A 23,851-nucleotide genomic window follows, 5' to 3' on the forward strand; every position below is an offset into this window, starting at 1 on the left:
GTGCTGCTCACATTTGATTGTTTTTGGAGATCTTCCTGAAATCTTTCCTGCCCTTGTGAAATGGTAACAACTTACTTTGGAATTGTGCATTTTAAAACATATTTTCTTTTCAAGAATAAACACTGTATGAACTAAAACACACTGCAAGTTGAAAGCCAACAGGGATTCAGTGTCTAAATGTATATTTATTTGATTTTGTCTCAAAGGCTAACAGCTTTTGCTTTAAGAGTACTTGGACAAGCAAGTAAATATATAGATCAGAACCAAAATTCAATCTGTAATTCTTTATTGTGGCTGGTTGAGAACTGTCAACTAGAAAATGGATCATTCAAGGAAAATTCCGACTATCAACCAATAAAATTACAGGTAAGGAAACCAAATGCACAGATGAGCAATAGTTTTATTTACAAGTTTGAGTTGTGTTCTCATCCATTTTATAAGAATGAAAAAGAGAGGGGAGAATATATGCAATCCTGCAAGAAACTTCTCTTGTGTACAAAGAATTTGAAAGGTCTTCTCATTCTGCTCTTCAGACAATTCAGCATAGGTCAGATGAGTGAGATCTTGGACGTCTGGTGTAACAGGCATTAGTGGGTCACAGGGTACAAGTGCTAGTGATCTCAGAACGGGTAAAATGTGCTAATTTGTCCACGTACACTTGATATGAATCTGAACTTGAACTTCAGAGCCTTCTTACAGGCCAAGGCTGCAAGATGTTGTTGTGAAACATGGAAGGGATCCTATTTACACTCTGTTAGAAGGAGTGGAGTCAATTTATTAGAAGTACAACAAAGTGTTGTTTGAAATTGGAATCCACTTACATGCTTGAATTGCAAAATCTCTGCAAAATACTGCTACAACATCTTCTACTCCTAGAATGTATTTTTTAGGATCCAACAGCTTTTATTTATTTATTTATTTATTTTGCCTGCCCCAATCCAATCCCTTTCATATCAGGCACAAGTGGCCTCTTGGCTGACAGGGGTCCCATAATTAGGACCGATTAGGACTCACACAAGAAATGGGGGCAACTGACATCATCTAGGTGCTATTTGAAGAGTAAAATACTACAACAATTTTTTTTAAGATCCCACCCATCCATCCATCTATTCATATCCATTCAACAACCATTCACTAAGCACCTAAAACATGCAAGGGCCTATTTGGGGCACCATGGGGGAGGAAGAGTGGGAAGGATGGACCAGAGTGTATTCCTGCCACAAAGGAGCTCACACACTGGTAGGGAAAGTGGGGTATAAATGCTAATAACTCTAACCAAGATTTAAGTGTGTGTGTTCATTTATTTATTCAATAAGTATGTATTGAATGTGTACAAAGTGCTACATGGTAGGGACATAACAGTGAACAAAACAGGTGTGGTCACTGAGGCCATGGCAGTTACAGTCTAGCAGAGAAGTCAGACATTGAGTAAGTGATTTCAAGTGTGTGATTCATGTTAAGAAAAGGGAAATACAGTTTCTTTGAAAGCAGGAAACTCTAACCTAGATTGGGGGAGTTGAGAAAATGGGTTGACCAGGTCCCTGGGAGCTAGGTAGGAGGGAGGCAGGCAGAGTGTTGCAAGTGGAGCAAACATCATGCCTGTTATCTTGAAGTAGAGAGAGGGTGGTTCATTAAAAGAGCTGGAGCCGAGAAGTCCAGAGGGCGAGTGGCACAAAATAAAGCTGGAGAGAAAGGTAAAGGTTACTTACTGGAAGGTCCTGGAAGCATTGCATAGGAACATCACTGCTCTAAGAGGAGAAAATGTGGGAGAACAGAAGCAGAATAGTGCTTCGCAGGGGAGGTGGCATTTTAACAGGGTCTAGAAGGAGAGGGTGAGCTTGAACGTGGTAAAGAGGTATGAAGTGGAGCTACAGGGTAGAGAGGTGGAGGAGAGAAAAGCAAGTGAAAGCATGTAAGACTCAGAGCTTTGAAAAAACGCAAGCAGTCCGACTAGAGTGCATGAAGGGAGAGAAGGTGGAGATTAGAGCCAGGTCACTTCACTTTAAAGACACCAGTTCATTCTCCTTTTTAAACATTGCTTATTTTTAGGGTACCTGGCACATTGAAGCCCAAGAGAAAACTTTATATCTTACGGCCTTTGCTGTGATTGGAATTAGAAAGGCCTTTGATATATGCCCTCTGGAGGTAAGTAAGAGTTTTCTTTCTCCAACACCCATGGTCTTTTTCCAATCATATTCTTGGGGGGAGGGGGGAAGGTAAAAGGGGGGTTTGAAAATAACTTTAACTCCAGAATTTAAGGATTTCAGAATTATGATAGATACTAGAGAACATCTAGTCCAACCCACTCGTTGACAGTTGAGAAAGCTGAGGCCTGTACGAAAGGTGAATTTAATTGTCCCATGTCACAGGCTACTGAATCGTAGAGCTGTGATTAGAACAGATGACTTCTGACTGTGATGAGAAAATGACCCCGTGTCCGCAGCCTCCTACTCTTACCTCCGCTAAATCTTATGCCACGTATGTGACTGTTGTTCTATAACCCGGAATACAGAGTGTTGAGGTACTCTGTATCACAGAACTGTTGAGGATGCCCCATACCACGTTTGCTGCCTTGGGTTGTCCTGTTTCATTTGCTTGGAAGCTGAAGGGAGAAAGAAGAGTATCCACTTAAGTGAATCAATATAGAAGATTCCAAAGGTTAACAGAATTGAGACCCTGATCTGGGAAGTAAATTAGACATGTCCTTCAAACCAGCAGACGGAACCAAGATGGAAAAACCCAAGGGGATTGATAGGACTCGAACCACAAAACAAAATAATTGTTTAGTTTAGTTCAAGAGAGTTGTTTTATATATATATCCAGCAAGACAAAATAATCAACAAGGAGAAGTTAGCAGTGGTGCTGGGAGAGACTGCGCCAGGCAAGATGTCAGCAGTGATGCACCATGCTGCCTCCTCATCCACTTATCCAAAATAACTACTTTAGTTGTCTCAGGACAAAGTCATAAAGACTATTTTCCCAGGAATCCTTAGGATCAAAAAGTGCTTTGACAGCTTGGCTTTTTTTCTGCTACTGATGGTTTTAGTTAGTAAAACTCCTTTTGAAAATGTAAATCTGTCTCAGCTATGCTGGGGGGGAACGGAGAAAGCCGTGTCTATACTTGGTGCTTCTTCTTCCCAGAGGCTAGGTCTGACATGGGAAGCAGAAATTCAGTGGAGAAACCTCTACCGAGGAGGGGAGGATTCAGAAACTAAAACAACTGGATGTGGACAATCTCGTTTTCACTTTCCAGGTTACGCTCTGCTCTTTCTCCTGGAAGGATTTGCTTCAGGGAGACACCATCCATTTCCATTAGGTCATTTCTCTTTCCACCCTTCACCTTGCCTGCCCCAGCGTGGTGCAACCTGGGGGCAGTTCCCATCAGTTGATAGGCCGATGCTTGACAAAGAAACTTAGGTATCTTCTGCTCTTGTTTCCAGAAAGTCAGCACAGCTGTAACTAAAGCTGACACCTTTCTGCTTGAAAATACCCTCTCGACCCAGAGTACTTTTACACTGGCCATTGCTGCTTTTGCTCTTTCCCTGGGAGATAAAACACACCCACAGTTTCGTTCAATTGTCTCAGCTCTGAAGAAGGAAGCTTTGGTTAAAGGTATGACTTGTTCCTGACAGGTATTCGGCAAGTGTCTACTAGGCATGTAGCGTCTGCTAATTGGGGGAGGGGTGGTGGCATGCATAGTGGAGTGAGACACCATCCCTGCCCTCAAGAAACAAATCATCACAGTACAATGGAATAAGCGCTGTTATTCATTTACTTAGTCACTCATTCAGCACATTTTTATTCATTCCTTAATTCAACAAAGGAATGAATGTGTATTGAGTGTATTGAGAATTGAGTACCTCCTACGCACCAGGCACTGTTCTAGGCTCTGGGGATAAAGCAACAGACAAAAAAAAAAAATTCAGGCCTTCATGAAACTTACATTCTAGTTAGGGAGAGACAAACACAATAAATAGCTAGAACATTTAATATACTAAATAGCTTAGTGATGACTGATGTGAAGAAAAATGAAGCAGGGAAGTGAGACAGGGAGAGGGGGTGGGTTGTAATTTTAGATGGGGTTGTCAGGCTTAAGCCTCACTGAGAAGATGGTGTTTGAGTCAAGACCTGAAGGAGGCGAGGAAGCAAGCCAGTGGCTCTCTGGTAGGGTGTTTCCTGGTGGAGAAACAACTTTGCATATTACTGAGGTAGGAGCATGCCTGGTGCTCGAAAAAAGGCCAGGAGGCCAGTATGGCTGGAGAGAAATGAGATGAGGGTAAGAAGTGATGTCAGGGAAGGAAAGGGTGAGGGAGTGCCATGTAGGACCTTGGAGGTCATTACTGGAGCTCTGCAGGACTCCTGTATATAGTTGTGCAATGTACAAAGCACCCCAGCAAGCAGGTGAATTAAGGCTGAAATCCAGCTTGTGCTCCGCTCCCCTATCCACGCACCCTGGTTTGAGTCAGCTTCTACCCTGAGCAAGGGGTGCCTGAGTCTCATTCACATCAAGGTGCTATGGGGGCCAGTGTGAGCCCCAGGAGAGTGCATGACCTAGCTTGTACCAGGTTGACTACAAAGGTATATATTTCATTTTGAAGAGTAAAGGTATTGCTTCCTATGGGTCAAGAGTAAAGAAATAGAGAGGAGCTGTGGTCATTGGCCAATGTGCCTAGACCAGCACTGGCATGGTTGGGCACTTCTGAGCCATCTCCTGACTCAGGTTTTCTAAAAGTTTAATAAATCTTACATGAGGTTTATGATTATCTACAAAATTTGACTTCTGTCATCATTTAAAAATGACTGATTCTTAACATATACCTCGAAACCACTTGTATAATACTTTTCAAATAACACAAAAGAAATGTCTTGGGTATTGTAAGAAATGAATCATAAAATCATAGAATTTAAGAGCTAGAAGGGAACTTAATAATTCAAATAACGTTTGATCTAGAAATATCTTTAAAAACCAAAACTTTCATTCTAAATGCAGCCTCCACAAGTGAGGGAAAACATTTTGTCCAAAGTCATGCAAAGCAGGTAATTCTGATGTGTAAATAGATGACATCAAAATTTTGAGGGATGGAGTGGGAGGTTGGGATTAGCAGATGCAACCTATTATATATAGAATGGATAAACAACCAGGTCTTACTGGATAGCACAGGGAACTATAGTCAATTTTATATATATATATATAAAATACATATATATTATATATATAAATATATATACATTCCTTTTTAGGTTTTTTCCATTATAGGTTAAAAGAGCCCTGTATTAAGGGATCTTGTTTGTATTGGTCACCTTGAGAAAGTTCTTCTTACAAAAGAGTAAAAAATTTCTGGAAACCAGAAGAAACTTCTAGAAACTTGCTAGAATTGTTATGCCAAATTCACACTTTTCATCATATTTACCATTGTGATTTGTTGATGTTCAGGTAATCCACCAATATATCGTTTTTGGAAAGATGATCTTCAACAGAAAGACAGCTCTGCACATTATACCAGCACAGCACACATGGTAGAAACCACGGCCTATGCCTTACTTACCAGCCTGAGCTTGAAAGACATGAATTACGCTAATCTAATCATCAAATGGCTATCAGAAGAGCAGAGGTATGGAGGTGGCTTTTATTCGACCCAGGTAATGTTTCTTTCTCACGGTCCATCCTCCTGGAGATATTTTTAGCACCTCCCACACCACACATTCCACACTCCTTCTGACCTCCATGCTTCTGTCACCAAGGGAGCATACCAAAGATATGAATAAAGGGCTAGAACCAAGGACCCAAATGGACATCTGCATTGACACCCTTCTTATACAGAGGAGCAAGTCAGCCTCAGGAGGTTCATTCAGGGAGTTAGTGGCAGAGCCAAAATCAGAACTCACGTCTCCTGACTCTAAGCCCAGTACTTCCTTTATGATTCTTAATTACCATGAAGGGCTAGGAGAGTTAAATCCTCTGTAAGAAACAGCAGCTGCCATGCAAAGATACTGATGTTCCCTTCCACAAAACAAATAAAAAGTGAGAGGAATATTGATTATTAACATGTTTATCTACCTACCAATGTAAACTCATTTAAGTATGTATATTTTACATTATAACTATATGCAGTTGTTTAGTGTACATCTACATTCAAGTTTATCTCAAATGTTAGCATCTTCCCTGTTCCCTGGATGCTTGGACAATGACAGGGTGTGTGTGTATATGTATATAAAATTTAGAGCTAGAGGGGTCCTTCAGGGTGACATTAGTGATCATCTAATCTGGGGAGGCAAATGGTTTCATCGTGGGTACAACTGGAGGCTTAGAGAAAAGAGGACCCCGCTTATTAGCACTGGCTGCATGGACATGGGCAGAGAGGGTAACCATAAATTTGCTCTCTCTGATCCAGCCACATTTCCTAATTTTGTAGATGAAGAAGATGAAGTCCAGAAAAATTAAGTTCATCCATTTGTTCCTTCAACAAATACTTGTTGAATAGCTACCATGTGTGTGTACTTACTAAATGTAATGGATGCCAAGAAAAATATACTACTTGCCCCCATGAATGCCCACTGCAATATACTGCAGTGGGGGATGCCAATGATAAACTCTACATAAAAATATTACCAATTGAGATGAATGCTCTAAAGGGCAGAAGGGAAGAACATTAAAACAGAATAGGGCTTCCCTGGTGGCGCAGTGGTTGCGAGTCCGCCTGCCGATGCAGGGGACACGGGTTCGTGCCCCGGTCTGGGAAGATCCAACATGCCGCGGAGCGGCTGGGCCCGTGAGCCATGGCCGCTGGGCCTGCACGTCCGGGGCCTGTGCTCCGCAACGGGAGAGACCACAGCAGTGAGAGGCCCGCGTAACGAAAAAAAAAAAAAAAAAAAAACAGAATAATGAGAAGGGGGAGCTTCTTTATGGCTTCACTGTGCGGATATTTAAGCAGAGACTTAAGGATGGGAAGGAGATACATTGTCATGCAAGGAGTTGGAGGTATTCTGCAAAGAGTGACTTGCCTGAAGTCACATGCTCAGGACAGGTAGAGAACCTGGACGTGAGGCCACACTGCCTTTCTGTCCCTGCTAACAGCAGCATCCTTACTGGGGGAGGGGGAGATCTTCCTTCCACCTCCACATGGGGACCCTTAACCAGTTTCACTCAGTCAGCTGGAGTTTCATCTCCAGGCAATGCTGACTCACCTTCTCATATGAAAAGGTATTTGTAAACAGAGAGTACATAAATAAGTAAACCTATTTTTGTGCCTTGCCGATTGTTGATAGGATACAATTAATGCCATCGAAGGCCTGACAGAGTATTCACTCTTGGTTAAAAAACTCCACTTGAATATGGATATCAAAGTTTCTTACAAGCATAAAGGTGACCTCTACCATTATAAGATGACAGAGAAGAATTTCCTTGGGAGGCCAGTAGAGGTAAATAAAGGATTTTTTATAGTATTTTATAATCGATGGGACCTTTGAAATCATCTGTTACAGATGCTAATACGTATTTTTCTAATAACCACATTTTAGATTATTTTAAGGTATATTTAAACATACAAGTAACTGGAAATAGTTCTTACTGTCCACAGCCTACAAATCCGTGTTTGTGCAAAGTAAATAAGCATGAGAAATAATATTGAATGCAAAAATCTTTCCAGGTGCCTTTCAATGATGACCTTGTTGTCCTAAGTACTGGACAAAACAATGGCTTGGCTACAGTGCATGTGAGTATTTCATGGAGAGCCAACTTAATTGGGGTTATGTGTGACTTAGTTGGGGTTATGTGTCAGCTTGTCCTAAGTAACATAAAAGAAAGTTAGGGACTTTGCCACAATGTTACAGAAATCTGGGCTTGGGTAACCATGACTGAGGTAAGAGTCATTTATCATTCTTTTTAGCTATCTTGGTAGCTGTCCCCACAATTTCTTTTTGAAAATGGTTTTATTAATCTTTATATGTATATAGTCTGTGTATTTGTGGAAATTATATATATATAATTATATAAAGAGATAAATAATTTTTATGTCTATATACGTATATATACATGTGACTTGTATGTATACATTCATACGTGTATATACATGGATGCGGTGGTTAGTAACATAGTCTCACCTCATTTGTCCAGCATCGTTGGGGATTGATGGATATGTAAGGGCTTAAGTTTCTTCTATTTTTAACCATAGATTGCATGGACACACATAAACAGCTTAGAAAAACGTGTAACTGCCAAATGCCTAAAATAAAATAAACTATGTATTCTGAGCATAAGTTAACATTCTATTGATTATTTAATTGTGTGTTCATCTTTAGTACATTTATTCCTTCACAGACTGTTTATAAGATTGCATGAGGGTGGGGAGATGGATGGTCTAGTTTTCTGTCACTTCTGGTCACTCTCACTATACCTACTTCTGGTAGCACCCCTGCCCTTCCACGCACACCTATAATTTGTTGTTGCCACAGTGGTTTGTGGGCTGAAGAAAACCATACTTCATGACCTTGTGGTGTTCTCTGTAAAATTAGTGTACAGGCACAAGGATGAAAGTCTTAACAACTTTCCTGTAGAGTGAGGTGCTCAGATTTGACTGCGTGGGATTTGGACCAAGTTTCTGACTGGACAGAGATCGTCTTTTGCTTACCTTGGGCTTCTCAGCTATGTTTCAAAGTGTGGAGTTTGCTGAAAGTCCAGTTGCTGGGAAAATGGTCTTTAATGTACACCATTTGCACTGGGTGGTGAAAATACTTTAAGCATCTCATTTCCAGCTGCAGTACTGCCATAATACCTTTTCCACTCCCCATTTTAAACAGAATATCCTTGTTTACTTGTCCCAATATAGGTAAAAACTGTGTTTCACAAAACCAGTACCTCTGAGGAAATTTGTAGCTTCCAGTTGAAAATTGAAACCCAGGAAATTGAAGGTAAAACAGCATGATTTACACTATAATTTTGGTTAAGCATAAAGAATGCCAAAGAGCTTCCCTGATTAGGAAAAACATGCCAAATCAAAAAAACAATTTTCTTATTCAAATTCTTTAACAGGTTGACATCTGAGTAAACATAACTGCCATTTATTATAATAAAGGTAACTAATAATAGTTGGAAATTGATATTAAATAACAATATCTAAGCTAAATGTATCCGCTATTGATCCAGAAATTGTTTTGACTAAAAATTACTTTAAGAATGTAACTAGCATAAAAAAAAATGTAACTAGCTGTAAAGCCACAGAAGGGTCTAATTTCAGAAACTTGAATTTCTTTTACTTTTGTGTCAGTGTTCCATTCCTGGGCCCTGAATTTCTCTCATCACTCTGTTGGGTTTCCATCCCTTACCCTTTCTGTATCCCAAGGAGTCTGGCAAATGCACATTTCTCTGCCCCCACCTTCAACTTGATCTCTCCAGGACTTGTGATCCTTTCTTAATGTGCCTTTTTTTTTTAAACCTGTGACCCTCTCATCCCTCTTCTGATGGGTTGGTTCTCCCCTCCCAGTCCAGAAGCAAGGCCGCTTGCACACCCCAGTTCTCTGATAGCCTCTGCCCTGATAGCTTCTGTTTGTGGCTCAGAAGCCTGTTCCTGCAGGAAATTTCCAACTACCAGCAAATCCAGGCATCGGCCCTTCCTTCCTGCTACCTCCCCAGACACGTGACCAACACATAATTACCTTAAGTGACTCCTTCCTTAAATTCTTGGAGAGCAGAGGACTGTTCTAATGATTTCAAGACTTCCTGGGATTGTCAGTAGCCACGAATCTCCATTAAAATCATCAAAAGTGACAACTTCCAAATCACAAATCATTTTTAAGTGTGTTTAGAGATGTGCTCATTAATGATTCTGTTCTGACATGTTGCAAAACAGCTAAAAACGGTTTACTCTTATTTTTGTTTGTTTGTTTGCTTGTTTGTTTGCTGTGTGTGCCAGCCCGCGGCTACAGCAACTCGGAATACAAACGCATAGTGGCATGTGCCAGGTGAGCCCGTTTCCACCAAGGGGAGAGTAGACTTCAGGGTCTCACTTCTGCCAGAGTATTATTTCTCCAAATCTTTTTGAATTATAAGAATGTCCAGAAGATGCAAAATTGTTCGCTTTTTTAATGTGGAACGTAGCAGGTATTCTTTTTTTTTTTTTTCGCATCTTTATTGGAGTATAAATTCTTTACAGTTGTGTTAGTTTCTGCTGTACAACAAAGTGAATCAGCTATATGTATACATATATCCCCATATCCCCTCCCTCTTGAGCCTCCCTCCCACCCTCCGTATCCCATCCCTCTAGGTCGTCACAAAGCATCAAGTTGATCTCCTTGTGCTATGCAGCAGCTTCCCACTAGCTATCTATTTTACATTTGGTCGTGTATACATGTCAGTGCTACTCTCTCACTTCATCCCAGCTTCCCCTTCCCCACCCCCCGCCCCGTGCTCTCAAGTCTGTTCTCTACGTCTGCGTCTTTATTCCTGCCCTGCCACTAGGTTCATTTGTACCGCTTTTTTAAAATTCCATATATATACGTGTTAGCATACAGTATTTGTTTTTCTCTTTCTGACTTACTTCATTCTGTATGACAGATTCTAGGTCCATCCACCTCACTACAAATAACTCAATTTTTTTCCTTTTTATGACTGAGTAATATTCCATTGTATATATGTGTCACATCTTCTTTATCCATTCATTTGTTTTTGTTTGTTTTGTTTTGTTTTTTTGAATTTTATTTTATTTATTTTTTTACATAGCAGGTTCTTATTAATTATCCATTTTATACATATTAATGTATACATGTCAATCCCAATCTCCCAATTCATCCCACCACCACCACCACCACCACCACCCCTCCGCCACTTTCCCCCCTTGGTGTCCATACGTTTGTTCTCTACATCTGTGTCTCTATTTCTGCCCTGCAAACCGGTTCATCTGTACCATTTTTCTAGATTCCACATATATGTGTTAATATATGATATTTGTTTTTCTCTTTCTGACTTACTTCACTCTGTATGACAGTCTCTAGATTCATCCACGTCTCTATAAATGACCCAATTTCGTTCCTTTTTATAGCTAATATTCCATTGTATATATGTACCACATCTTCTTTATCCATTCATCTGTTGATGGACACTTAGGATGCTTCCATGTCATGACTATTGTAACCAGTGCTGCAGTGAACAATGTGGTACCTGTATCTTTTTGAATTATGGTTTTCTCAGGATATATGCCCAGTAGTAGGATTGCTGGGTCGTATGGTAGTTCTAGTTTTAGTTTTTTAAGGAACCTCCATACTGTTTTCCATAGTGGCTGTATCAATTTACATTCCTGCCAACAGTGCAGGAGGGTTCCCTTTTCTCCACACCATTCTTAAATAGCTACTTACTGTACAGAACAGCTTTGTTTTGCTCATATATAGTTTTCTCTCCCATTTTTGGCCTTTTTCTAATTCAAACACTAAAATATTAAGTTGTCTTCCAGAAAGATAAAGATACGATATGTAAGTATTAGGAAAAGGAAGAGCAAAAGATTCTCTCAGAAGCAGCTTCCACTATTTTACTTAGAAAAATCATGTTCACCCAGCAAAATCCCTGGCCGTTATCAGCCAGCTGGTGGTTCTCAAGTCAGGTTGCACATTGAATTCAGCTGGAGAGATTTTAGAACTATGCAAAACTCCATCCGGGCTCACCCCTGGAGGTTCTTCTAATGGTAGCCAGGGCTAAGAACCATGGATGCTGAGCCTTTAGCAAACTAACTCCAAGGCCTGAATTGGCCACTATCTTCGTTTCCTATTGCTGCTAGTAACAATTTACCATAAATGTAATGACTTGAAACAACCCAAATGTATTATCTTATAATTCTGGGAGTCAGAAGTCCTAAAATCAAGGCGTTATTAGGGCCACGTTCCTTCTGGAGGCTCTAGGGGAGAATCCACGTCCTAGCCCTTTCCAGATTCCAGAGGCACCTGCTTTCCTTGGCTTGTGGCCCCTCCCTCCATCTTCAAAGTCAGCAACACGGCATCTTCCAGTATCTCTCTCTGACTCAGACCCCTGCTTCCATCACCGTAACCTCCTTCTCTGACTCTCCTGTTTATTTCCCTTATAAAGACCCCTGTGATCACATTGGGCCCACACAGATAATCAACCAGGAGAATCGCCCTGCCTCAAGATCCTGAACCTTATCACACCTACAAGTCCCTTTTGCTATGTAAGGTAACAAGTTCACAGGTTCAGGGGATTAAGAGGTGGACATCTTTGGAGGCCATTATTCTGCTTACCAAACCACCATCCTAAACTGTTTATGAAAATATAGGTTTTTGAAAATATGTATGTATACTTTAGTGATCACACAGAGTGAATCAGTTAATGGCAGAGCCAGGACTAGAACACAGGCTTCTTCCTTCTTTCCACCACCTCTTAGTACCTCCTGTTCTGTTCTGTTTCCTTAATTCTTCCTATTCTCAACAACTGGCTGGTATTTTGCTGTTTTTACTTATAATCACACATGATGCAAAGCACTGAGTATGGGTAACTTAGAAATTCCATAGAGTTGTGTCATAGATTGGAGCTGAAAAGGATTTTAGGGATGATATAGTAATCCTCTTATTTTAGAAGAAACTGAGACCCCAAGAGGTGAAGTAACTGGCCAAATTCTCACAGAGTTAGAGGCAGAGCTAGGGCCTCAGAGCCCAGACCCTGATGCCCAGTCCAGTTTCTAAACCACATCCTTCAATTAGTGTAATCTGAGACTACTGACCTTGAGGAATAGCACAGAATTTCTCACCACCTCCTTCCCAGCATTTCGCAGCCCTCTCTGTGGTCCCTAGCCCAGTCACTCTCTTCTCAGGATTCCTTCATCAGCTAGCCCACTCGAAGTCCCTCCTTCCTTCCTTGGCCAGTCTCTGCCATCTGTTCCCCCTCACACACCCTTCCTCATTCCCTAAGGTCCTGTTAAGGTCACCCTTTCCCAGGCAGCTTGCTTCCTGCCATTCCCACTCTTGGGTACCTCTCTTCTAGAGGACAGGGTGTGATCACTGTTTAAACCCATAGCACTTGTCGCAGGGAGGTATGAGCAAACTTGTTCTGGGCAAAACTAGAATCAATGTGTGGGACCTACAGGGAGGTACACTGAGTGGGCACAAGGACTCTATGATAGTGGAGCTGGACACCTGTGGGGCAGCCTCTGCCATGAAATACTCACATGACCTTCAGCAAATCAGCTTACTTCTCTGGGCCTCTTCTGTCGAGTAAGTATATTGGACTCTCTGATCCCAAATTGCCTTCCGGTAGTTCCACAACTCTGCTATACATTAAAAGGCTCTCATCAAAATCTTGTTCATTTGAATACATTGACAGGAGGCCTAGTTCCAGATTGTTAATATACAAAAGGTAGCAACAGAGATGTAATACTGCATATTCTACCCTTTGGTTGTTATACACCGGGGACAAAATGTTCAAAAAACCAGGTGGAACATGCTTTTGGCTCTGTGATGCTGAAGCTGGGTTGGATAAGTTCCAAATGTAACTGTGCAGTACTTATTCATGTGAGAAATTCTTTGCCTTCAAATATACACTCTCCTGATTTAAAAAATGCCAGCACACAATTTCTATGTTCAGAGGGTCTCTTTCGTGTATTTAGCTTTTTACAACTTCTCTGTTGTATTCATAAGAAAAGAAAAAAGGATTTCATTTCTCTCCTTCTCCTGGAACAAAATGCCTTTGGGAAAGATTGCTGTCTTTGGCAGCAGGCAAAGGGGCTTCTTGAAAGGAAGGTTTCTGTTCCATGGTTGAAACAGTCACCATGGCAACCAGTCATCAAGGCTCCAGCAACTTTTCATAGACACTCTTCACTCAGGAGGCCCTTTTCCATCATGTTGACAGAGTATTTGCATCTGTGAGCCAGAGCTCTCTGCTTCTGGTGACACTCACCCATCCAATTAGGGAGATGCTAGATGTCACATTTCAGTTCCAAGTTGCCTTATATTTTGTTCTAAATTGTTAATTTGGTGAAGAATGGGGTTAAATTTTTATAAGCCAGAAATTTTATAATATTTAAATTTTTATGGTAAATATGACATCTAAAACTTCTAGTAGGGTCTGCTGTATATATGTTCAATAAGATATGATTGGGGAAAAGAGGTCCCTTGCCACCTCACTAATTCAAATAATACCTCCCATTGCACTCATATTTATTTCTTTGGGTGAGATCAGTTCATTTTCCCCTTTATGAAGCTGTCTCACCAGGCTCTTCCTTTAATCCCAACTGCTCTCCCAAGCTCCACTCTCAAATGTCCGGCTGCCTCTCCCACATCATAAGGTAAGGCTGGAACCTAAAACTCAACCTTTGCAGAACCACACTCCCATCCAGTCCCTACCCCACCAACCTGCTCCTCTTTTAAGTATTCTAACTTTGCTTAATTGTAGCAACAGGCCTCTCTGCCTCTCAAGATGAAACCTTGGAATTATAAAGATAAATTTAAAACACGAGTTTATACTTCTTCACAGTTAATCTTACAAAAAAGAAAATGAGCTCTAGAAAGGGAAAATAATTTGGGGAAAACCCTCAGCAGAACTGGGATAAAACCCAAATTTCCTGAGTTGGGAATTTACTGAAATGGGAATTTCAGTATTATTTTCTCTCATACCAGAAAAACAAAAACAAAATAAACCAAATCTCCCATTTTACCCCCTTTGCCTTTCTCCTCAGCTTCCCCACAAGCACAATTCCTAGATGAAGGATAGTCCTTGAAACATTTTTTTAATAAAATATCTATTATGAAAATTTTAGAAAATAGAGAAAAGCATGGAAAAGATAGTCACTTATAATCTCATCATCCAGAGAAAGTAGCTTCTAACATGTTAGTGTGTTTCCTTCCAGTCTTTTCCTGAACATGCTTATTGAGTTTCTTTCCAATATACAATTAATTTTCTTCTTTGAATATTCTCCGTTAGAAAAAGAACTAGGATGAGAATCAAGAGACTTATGCAGCTCTGAGGTGAGCTAGTCATGTGAGCTTGAACAAGTACCTTATCTCATCCTCGGTTTCCTCAACTAGCTAATTAGGAGCTTGGACTGAATGGCTTTTATAATCTCTTCCAACCCCAGAATGGAGGTCCATTGAGATAACCGGTCAAGTGAGTAAAGAGTTGGAATAGATGACTCAGAAATCTCTTGCACCTCTAAAATTCAGAGATTGCAACACATATATTGTAAAGAAGCAAATAACTAGAGACTCAAATTAGAAAGTTAAAGCCTACCAAGGAACAGGGGCTTTTCTTAAAGAATCTTATCCATTTATTTATTTCATTTCCTAATCTCTAATTTATTTTAGCTACAAGCTCAGCAGTGAAGAATCATCATCTGGGTCCTCCCATGCAGTGATGGATATCTCTTTGCCTACTGGAGTCAATGCAAACCCAGAAGACTTAAAAGCTGTAAATGTTTTCTTTTAAATGTTGTTATGGATACTTGCTTTTATTTATTGCATTATTTTACAAACAAAGCTATTTCCATTCCTTCTAATAGTCACTTTCATAGAATCAGCCAGAATATTCTTTTCAAACCAACAATCTACCTAAGTTTTTAGTTTTCAAAGTGAAATAGGGACGTATACTTGCATGGTCTGAAAAATGTGAGTGCATACGATGACATGTTCAGACTTTTTCAAGAGGAGGAGCTGCTCTTCAATGTCTTTAAATAGTGGATTACATCCCCATGACCTAACATTCCATCACTGGGTGAATGCATTTAAACAAAAAGTCCATGAAATTAAATTTGAGCTTTCCTCTTTGTTCCCTTAGCTTGTGGAAGCGGTGGATCAACTATTAACTGATTATGAAATCAAAGATGGACATGTTATTCTGCAACTGAATTCGGTAAGTTCCACCTCTCACCATTCTTCATTTATTATTACTATTCAAAATTCGCAGCCTAAAATATTATGAGTCTCTCCTCTCCCATAATTTTCTTTTTTTTTAATTAGTTTCTGCTTTATAACAAAGTGAATCAGTTATAAATATACATCTGTTCCCATATCCCTTACCTCTTGCGTCTCCCTCCCTCCCACCCTCCCTATCCCACCCCTCCAGGTGGTCACAAAGCACTGAGCTGATCTCCCTGTGCTATGCGGCTGCTTCCCACTAGCTATCTACCTTACTCCCATAATTTTCTTAAACCTTGAATTTGTCAAACAGATTCCTTCCAATGAGTTCCTTTGTGTTCGATTCCGGATAGTTGAACTTTTTCAAGTTGGGTTTCTGAGTCCTACTACTTTCACAGTGTATGAGTACCACAGACCAGGTAATCAACTCTACTCTAAAGTTTCTTCAGAGGACTGCTTTGTATTCATTATGGAACCTGTAGAAATGCACTAGAGGCCTGCAGATTTTATATATCGCCTCTCCCAGGGCTCATTCCTCACAAACATTCCCCACTTGGACAAACAACTGCTGTGTGACATTGAACAAATCATCTCACCTCTCTGGTCCTCAGTTTCTTCATGTTTAGAATAACTGGATTAGACTGCTCCCAACTTAAATTCTTTGCCTCAAGTTTATCTTTGGTGTTCAGTTTTACTATTCATTGCACCTCTCCTTTTTAGAGATGCCCACTCACCCAACTATTTCTTTAATCCTCCCAGAATCAACTTCTCCTCCACCTATAATCTCATCACATTTTGCAGAGAGCTCTATTATAGCAGTTGCCACATTGCATTGTTATTATTGGTTTCTCCACAACCCCAGACCGAATGTTTTCATCCTTGTGCCCCTAATCTCTAGCACAGTGTCAGGTACATAATGTGTATCGATAAATGTCAAATGAATGACCCCCACGTTTGATCATTCAGCCACTTCTGAGAATATTAAGTGATTGGAGGGCGCTTTGTTTCACAAGACAGAAGACTTCAATTTGGACAGTTCTACTTGTTACAAAATTCTTAAAGTGAACCAAACTCTGAGACCCATTCAATCTAGTTTTTTACTTCTGAAATCATATAGAACATAGTTAGCCTCTCTTCTCCTTAAGTGACAGAAAAAAAACCCCAAACTATGTAAATATATAGTTTCTTTTCTTCTCCAGCCTAAATAATTACCAATTACAATTCTTTCAATAGACTCTCATGTAATAATTTTTTCCCTCTCATTCATTGAAGCACCAAATATTTTCATTCTAAGAAATGAATATTGAAGAGTAAAATTTCAAGCACAGAAATGGAGAATATTTTGAGGGTAGAGGGGCCCATGTTAGGACAGGCAATTCATAATTTAACTTCCTTGGGCCTCAGCTACAAAAAGAGGGTTTGGAATAGGTGATCTCCAAGGCCCCGTGGGAGGGACTCATTGATGGGGTAAATTGTTGTGCGTTCATCAAGCCACCTCTTCTAACTGCACTTTCATTGCTGCAGATAAACAGTGCACCATGTTTTATAGCATGTCCCATACCAAACTTCAGAAAGTCTGTGAAGGAGTAATGTGCAAATGTGTCGAAGGTAAACTTTGTTTAATGTGTTTAGGCTGCCTGCTTGTTTAAAGCAGCCACTCATAATCTGGGACTAATCTGGGGGACGTTGTTTGACAAACTGCTTCTGTTTCTCAGAAGTAGAAATGTAATCTCATCTGATTGAAAGCTCATTCCTTGAGCACTGTAAAGCTACTTTTCGACAGCTCCGAGACAACCCGATAGTTCCTACTGTACAGAGGCAGAGAAATACCATCCAGATGGTTGTTGGATATCAGAAGGATAACATGATGTGAAATTGTTACTTTCCACCTGGTCATGTTAGTGTAATAGGACCACAGCCTAAGAGAACCGAGGCTCCAGACTGAACCACTAGCTCCTCTTTCTTTCCCCTTGTCCTTCCCAGATAGCGACATTCTCCATTCAGTCTTTCATCTATCAAGGCAGCCTTGTTGGCCAAGGAAAAGACCCAGAACTCACCAATAATCAGCAATGGACTCCATGAGGGTCTGGGTTCGTTTTGGTTTTATTTTGTTTTTCAAAATCCTTAAAATCTATACATTTCTTAGGTACTTATTGCTCCATCTTAGAGCTGTAAATCAGTCAACTCATCAACTTGGTTCCTTCAAGGGACTTTTGATTATACTCAAAATGGAAAAATTTCCGCCTTTCTTCAATGAAGCATATATATTTCTAAAGAGCTGAATGTGGAGTGACTACCCATTCTAAGGATAAATCTCTTGTTCAAGATTTTGTTTTTGTTTGTTTTGTTTTGTTTTTGCTTTACATACTGTGTCACTTTATGCAAGATGAGAAAATGGACAGGTCTTAGGAATCTGGTATTTGTAAGATTATATTAGGTTGTCTCAGGGCTGATGAGAAAGAACTGTGTTTACTCCCAAAGCTGTCTGTTCCTTACATTAACCTAACTTGTACTGTTTTCCACAAAATCCAGCTGACTGTGGACAAATGCAGACAGAACTGGATCTGACAATCTCTGCAGCTACTAGAAAAGAAACAGCATGTAAACCAGAGATTGCATATGGTAAGTTCAAAAGTTCAACGTATAGTTCCATTAAACATGACATTTTATGAAAACATGATCAGTTAGGAAGATCTACAACTTTACACAGTGATTATATAGATACAACATTCCACATGTTCCCTTGAAGGAAAATGCCATCAATTTTCAGCATTAACATGAAAAGTTATTTATCTTTCAGCAAAGAAATAGGATTTTCATTAAAAATGATAGGAGTGAGGTGCACACGCAGCCAGAACACTTTATTCCAACAGACCCCATTGAATTAAAGGTGCTAAAACATATTCAAAGAGAATATTTGAGAAGCTGCAGAGGTATAAGATTTCACTACTGCATTCTTCCAGTCAATCGAGCAGAAACAGAGACAAAGATGGTTCGGGGGTCTGGGTGCTTTCCAAATCCCTCCAAAGACAAGGTAAAAATATCAGCACTAAATAATTTTTAATATATTCACAGTTGCAATCCATGTTTGAGACTCTCTCCATTTCAAAAGGAGCATTTCCTTCTTGTTGTCCAGACCTCAGAGCTAAATCAAATGCCCAAGTAGAGTTGTAGTCTTGTCTCAAATTCCTCATAGAATTAGATCCTTTATTTTCTGTCCATAATTTCTAATGTTTATTTCTGGCTTTTTTAATAGAGAAAGAGAGAGAGAGAGAGCACACAGATTATACACTATTTCAAATCTTTTCTTGAAAATTGGTAGGGGGTTATTTATAAATAAAAAATAAGAACAGTGCTGTTCGTGTAGCATTTTGTGTTTACCAACTGCTTTCATATATGGTTTCTCACTGGTGTCCCATAAGCCCCCTTGGAGGTAATAGAGAATTATCCTTATTTTACCAATGAAGAAAGTGAGGGTCTGGGAGACTAAATAATTTGCTCAAAGTCATGCCAGAAGTAAGTAATAGAACTAGGATGCATCCTGGTCTCCAGTATTATTTCCATCATATCACGCTGAATTCTCTTAATGGAAATACAGCCATAAGAATGAATTTTGTATGGCTCATGGTCTTTCCTTCAAATTTTTCTTGAGTTTTTAAAAAATGCTAAAAAGTTGCCTAACTCAGCCAAGGCCCACTGCCACTTTTAAAATACATTGAGACTTGAAGAGAATACTATATTGTTTTAAGAATTTTTTTCCTAAAATTTAGAAGAACCAAGTTATTTCTTCCCTCCATAATAGAACTATTTTAACTCTTAAATATAAGAAATCTATTTTAACACAGAGAGTGAATGGAATCTGGATTTAGTTCATTACATTCAAGAAAAAACTTAGCTGTCTTTTTTGGAGCTACAGGTTAATGCTGGAATAATAGAATAGAAACAAAATTAAATAATTCCCTCTATCCACCTATGGCCACAGTAGGTACATTGCCCATACCCACCATAAATACTTAAGAATCTGAAATTCAGGACAGTCTTTAAGTTACTAATTTACACAGCCTTCAGTTCTGCCACAATGAGTTCATTCATTCGTCTATACGTCTTGCTAGCTAGCTAGGATCTCAAAAATGGACAAAAACTTTTAGGTCATTCACTTCAACCCCATCGAAAGCAAAAATAAGAGGATTTTTTTTTCTCAGGCCATATAGAAGAGATGGTCCCTTCAAGCTGGTCATTTCAGAGCTGAGGTCAAACACACCATAGGTTAAACATTGATGCCATATAGAAGAGATGGTCCCTTCAAGCTGGTCATTTCAGAGCTGAGGTCAAACACACCATAGGTTAAACATTGATGCCTGAATGAAGAGAAAACAGGATTGAGAATGTTTCATGTCAGATAGTTGCCCATCCAAGCAAAGACGGGTTGGAAAATGGAGTCCTATCAAAAACTAAAGATCAAAGCCAGTGGAGGTATCTGAAGAATGGAGGCAAGGGAACAGAGACTCTCACATGGCAGGCCCGAGTGACAGAGAAGTAAGGGGCTCTTTGAAGTGCCCTGTAGGCATGACTCCATTCATCTCAAAGATCAGAATCTGAAGTTTACATCTAAGGCTTGTTTTGTTTGATTTTGTGTGCTTCTGTCTTTTAATTTAATATTGCTCTTATCCTAACCAGCCTGTTCTATAACAATGACCAGAGATAATGATTCTAAGTAGAATGAGTCATTACAGTCATGACCAGTAGAATCACACTGGGAGTATTTGGGAAGGCTTCTTGGAAGAAATGAGATTTACTGCAGGGTGCCCATAAGAGCTTGCCATGCTTCATTTCTCATTTGTTTGACGGACTCTGGCTTCTAATGGACACAGCAGTAGTGGTAATAAGCATGAATTATTGTGTATGTGTGTGTGTTTTTTTAACCAGCTTATAAAGTTAAGATCATAGCCATCACTGAAGAAAATGCTTTTGTCAAATATACCGCAACCCTCCTGGATATCTACAAAGCTGGTAAGAATTCATTCATTCATTCTTTCATTCAACAGATACTTAGTCCTACTATGTGGCAGGCATTATATTAGACACAGAGGATACAACGTGAATAACACAGCCATAGGTCCTGCCTTCATAAAATTTATATTCTATTTGAGGAGACACGCTTTTTGAAAAAGGAGATGGACAAATAAACAATTATAAATCATAAGTATTATAGTTGAAACAGATGCGGAATTAATGGGGGAAACTCCTTTGGAGTGATAGCAGATGGCGTCTTTTAGGAGATGATATTAGGAGTTAGCCATTCTTAAAGGGCAGAGTAGAGGGAACCAGATGGGCAGGAGCTGGGTCATACAGGGGTTTATAAGGCATGGTGAGAAATTTGGATTTTATTCTAGAAGTTCAAAGGGAAGCTAATAAACGGTTTTAGGTAGGCAAGAAACATTTTATGATGTATGGTTTTAAAAATCATCCTGGCTTCTATTGGAGGGCACAAGAGTTGAAACAGGGAAACCAGTTAGGAGCATCTATGAAGTGCAAAATGGCTCAGATGCCATATGAGTTTTGATAGGATAAGTGAGCTTTAGTAACCAATACAAAAAATAAATTCATATGTAAAATAACACATAAAACACTTTAAAATATGTTCCCTTTATTCTTTAAGTAAACTGAGCTACAAATATTGTGAAACTGCTTGTAATGATGTAAATAGTAACACAAATGATTTATTAAATCATGTTTAATCCCAAATAAGTTTTTTTGTTTTTTTTGTTTTTTGTTTTTTTCTTTTAAGAAACTGTCAGTGTTATTTTGCTTGACTCACTCAGTCGGATAGGGGCCCCTGTTTGTGCTTTGATTTGACAACAAGGAACCACATCAAATTTTTCCAATTGCATGTCTACTGATAGTCATTACATGACCTATAGCCTCAATAAGTAATTTCTCCTAATAGCAGCAGTATCGTGCATGGTACTGAACACTTTCTCAGTTGCTGCTGAACTAGCAGTAATTACATTCAAATGTTTCTAGTCCTTATGATACCATCTAACATTTTCATGTATTTAATATATCTCTATTATCAGCTAAATTATAAAAACAATTACTGAAAAGTCATATTTAATTTTCCTAATTTTCTTAATTTTTATTCCCTGTCAACCCTCAGAGTTTTACAAACATCACTGACAAAGTTTCAGAATTCACAGGTTTTTTTTTTTCTTTTTTTTTTCTTTTTTTTTTTTGCGGTACGCGGGCCTCTCACTGTTGTGGCCTCTCCCGTTGCGGAGCACAGGCTCCGGACACGCAGGCTCAGCGGCCATGGCTCACGGGCCCAGCCGCTCCGCGGCATGTGGAATCTTCCCGGACCGGGGCACGAACCCGTGTCTCCTGCATTGACAGGCGGACTCTCAACCACTGCGCCACCAGGGAAGCCCCAGAATTCACAGGTTTTACAAAACTTAAAAGTTCATTATATTTTTTGCTTTTGTCACTAAAAACAAAAACACTTTCATACAATTAGTTTTTCTCTTAAATTGATATTTTATTTTGTTTTATATCAAACAACATGTCATTCTTCATTTTGTAACAGTTCTTGCTTCATTTTCATATTTCCTTTATTTATTTCTCTACGATCAGTTTTATCGTTCATTCATTAATCTGTCAGCTTATTAAAGCTGAAACATTTTTTTCTTGAATACATAAAGATAGTATTGACATAATTGCTAGAATATCATAGGCAAATCACTAAAACACATATATATTCACTTTCTAAATGTTTACTCCTATATCTGTCAAAGTGAATCTATCAGGCTTGATATGATTTATAAACTGCCTTTGCAGTTCTAGCACTACTGGCTGCCTGTCAAAATCCCAATATTTTTCCAATTTTTATTAACGCAGTTGTTTGAGGTCTTCACACTATTACTTAATTCTGTCTAGTGTTTATTAGCTATGTGGTAGTGAATATCAAATTTATAAAAACAATATCTAAAGTGATTTTTGTCTTTGATTGCATTATCCAGAGACACTTGATAGGTGATTCAGTCAAACTGAAACAGATGGAAATTTCAGGATTTTTACTGAAGCCCCAGACTTCTCCCTGGCATTACATTTGCACGAATAACGTGTTCATGTAAATATTTCTCATTGACACCTTTTTTCTCAAACAGTTTGATATGCTGTCCCGTTGTTCCTTCCAGTACCTTGAGTTCAACAAAACCCATTAAGCCATCTTCAAAGTCTCTAATTTTTCATTTTAAGTTATTTAAAACACATGTTATATTAAATAGTTGATTTTCTCAATAATGATTGAAATTTTATTTTATTACCTTATTTATATTTTTCAAAAAGCTGTGTTCTCATTTCAGTAGATATAAATTTTGCAATAAGTAGGACCATAAATCTAAATTGTGGCAATATGTTTACATTGTTTTTTTTGAAATGTTATCAAGTATTTCAACTCTGAAAATGTTTGATTATTCTTAACCATACACTAGAGTTTAAAATTCTAATAGTTTCCAAATTTTTCTTTGCATGATCAATACTCTGACAACATTTTTTCTGATTTTTATTATTTCAAATGTTTTACTGTATGAAGTTGATTTCTGATGTTATTTTTTTCTCATTGATGATCACAAGTGTTCCTTATTTGAAACACAATTGCCATTCTGACAAAATAGGTAAGCGTTTAGCACTTTGATATTTTCACAACCCAATTTTCAAGCACTTTTTGCATACAACATTCACATCATGAGCAATAATAAGCCATTCCTATTTTTACTGAAATAATCAAGTGCTTTTCATTCCAGAAATACAAATTACTTATTTTGTATCAATTCTTGCCTACTATCAAAAGACATTCCAGACTGTTCTGAATTTTCTGCAACATCAGATGATTCCCAAGCTGCAGTTCTGTTTGTTTTTTTAAAAAAATTTTCGGCTGCACTGGGTCTTCATTGCTGCGCGCAGGCTTTCTCTAGTTGTGGTGAACGGGGGCTACTCTTCATTGCGTTGCGCGGGC

The 23,851-nt window shown here is 39.1% G+C and overlaps 1 protein-coding gene across 3 annotated transcripts in view; it reads left to right on the plus strand.

Moving 5' to 3' along the window:
- The window catches only part of C5 (complement C5), an 83,191-nt gene that overhangs the window by 51,979 nt on the left and 7,361 nt on the right, over positions 1–23,851 (plus strand). For all 3 annotated transcript variants that reach the window (XR_014294334.1, XM_082624364.1, XM_082624365.1), the window contains 14 exons: positions 207–366; positions 2,050–2,145; positions 3,441–3,612; positions 5,435–5,640; positions 7,267–7,419; positions 7,647–7,712; positions 8,826–8,907; positions 9,909–9,957; positions 15,292–15,394; positions 15,761–15,835; positions 16,154–16,259; positions 17,365–17,448; positions 18,373–18,462; positions 20,767–20,850. Coding sequence is in view for 2 of the 3 variants with exons in the window: in XM_082624364.1 (XP_082480490.1) it covers positions 207–366; positions 2,050–2,145; positions 3,441–3,612; positions 5,435–5,640; positions 7,267–7,419; positions 7,647–7,712; positions 8,826–8,907; positions 9,909–9,957; positions 15,292–15,394; positions 15,761–15,835; positions 16,154–16,259; positions 17,365–17,448; positions 18,373–18,462; positions 20,767–20,850 (1,526 nt within the window). In the remaining variant the exon portion in view is untranslated. The remainder of the gene's footprint in view (positions 1–206; positions 367–2,049; positions 2,146–3,440; positions 3,613–5,434; positions 5,641–7,266; positions 7,420–7,646; positions 7,713–8,825; positions 8,908–9,908; positions 9,958–15,291; positions 15,395–15,760; positions 15,836–16,153; positions 16,260–17,364; positions 17,449–18,372; positions 18,463–20,766; positions 20,851–23,851) is intronic.

Source organism: Mesoplodon mirus (genome assembly GCF_964341445.2).
Source record: "Mesoplodon mirus genome assembly, chromosome: 1".
In the NCBI taxonomy this organism is placed as follows: domain Eukaryota; kingdom Metazoa; phylum Chordata; class Mammalia; order Artiodactyla; family Ziphiidae; genus Mesoplodon; species Mesoplodon mirus.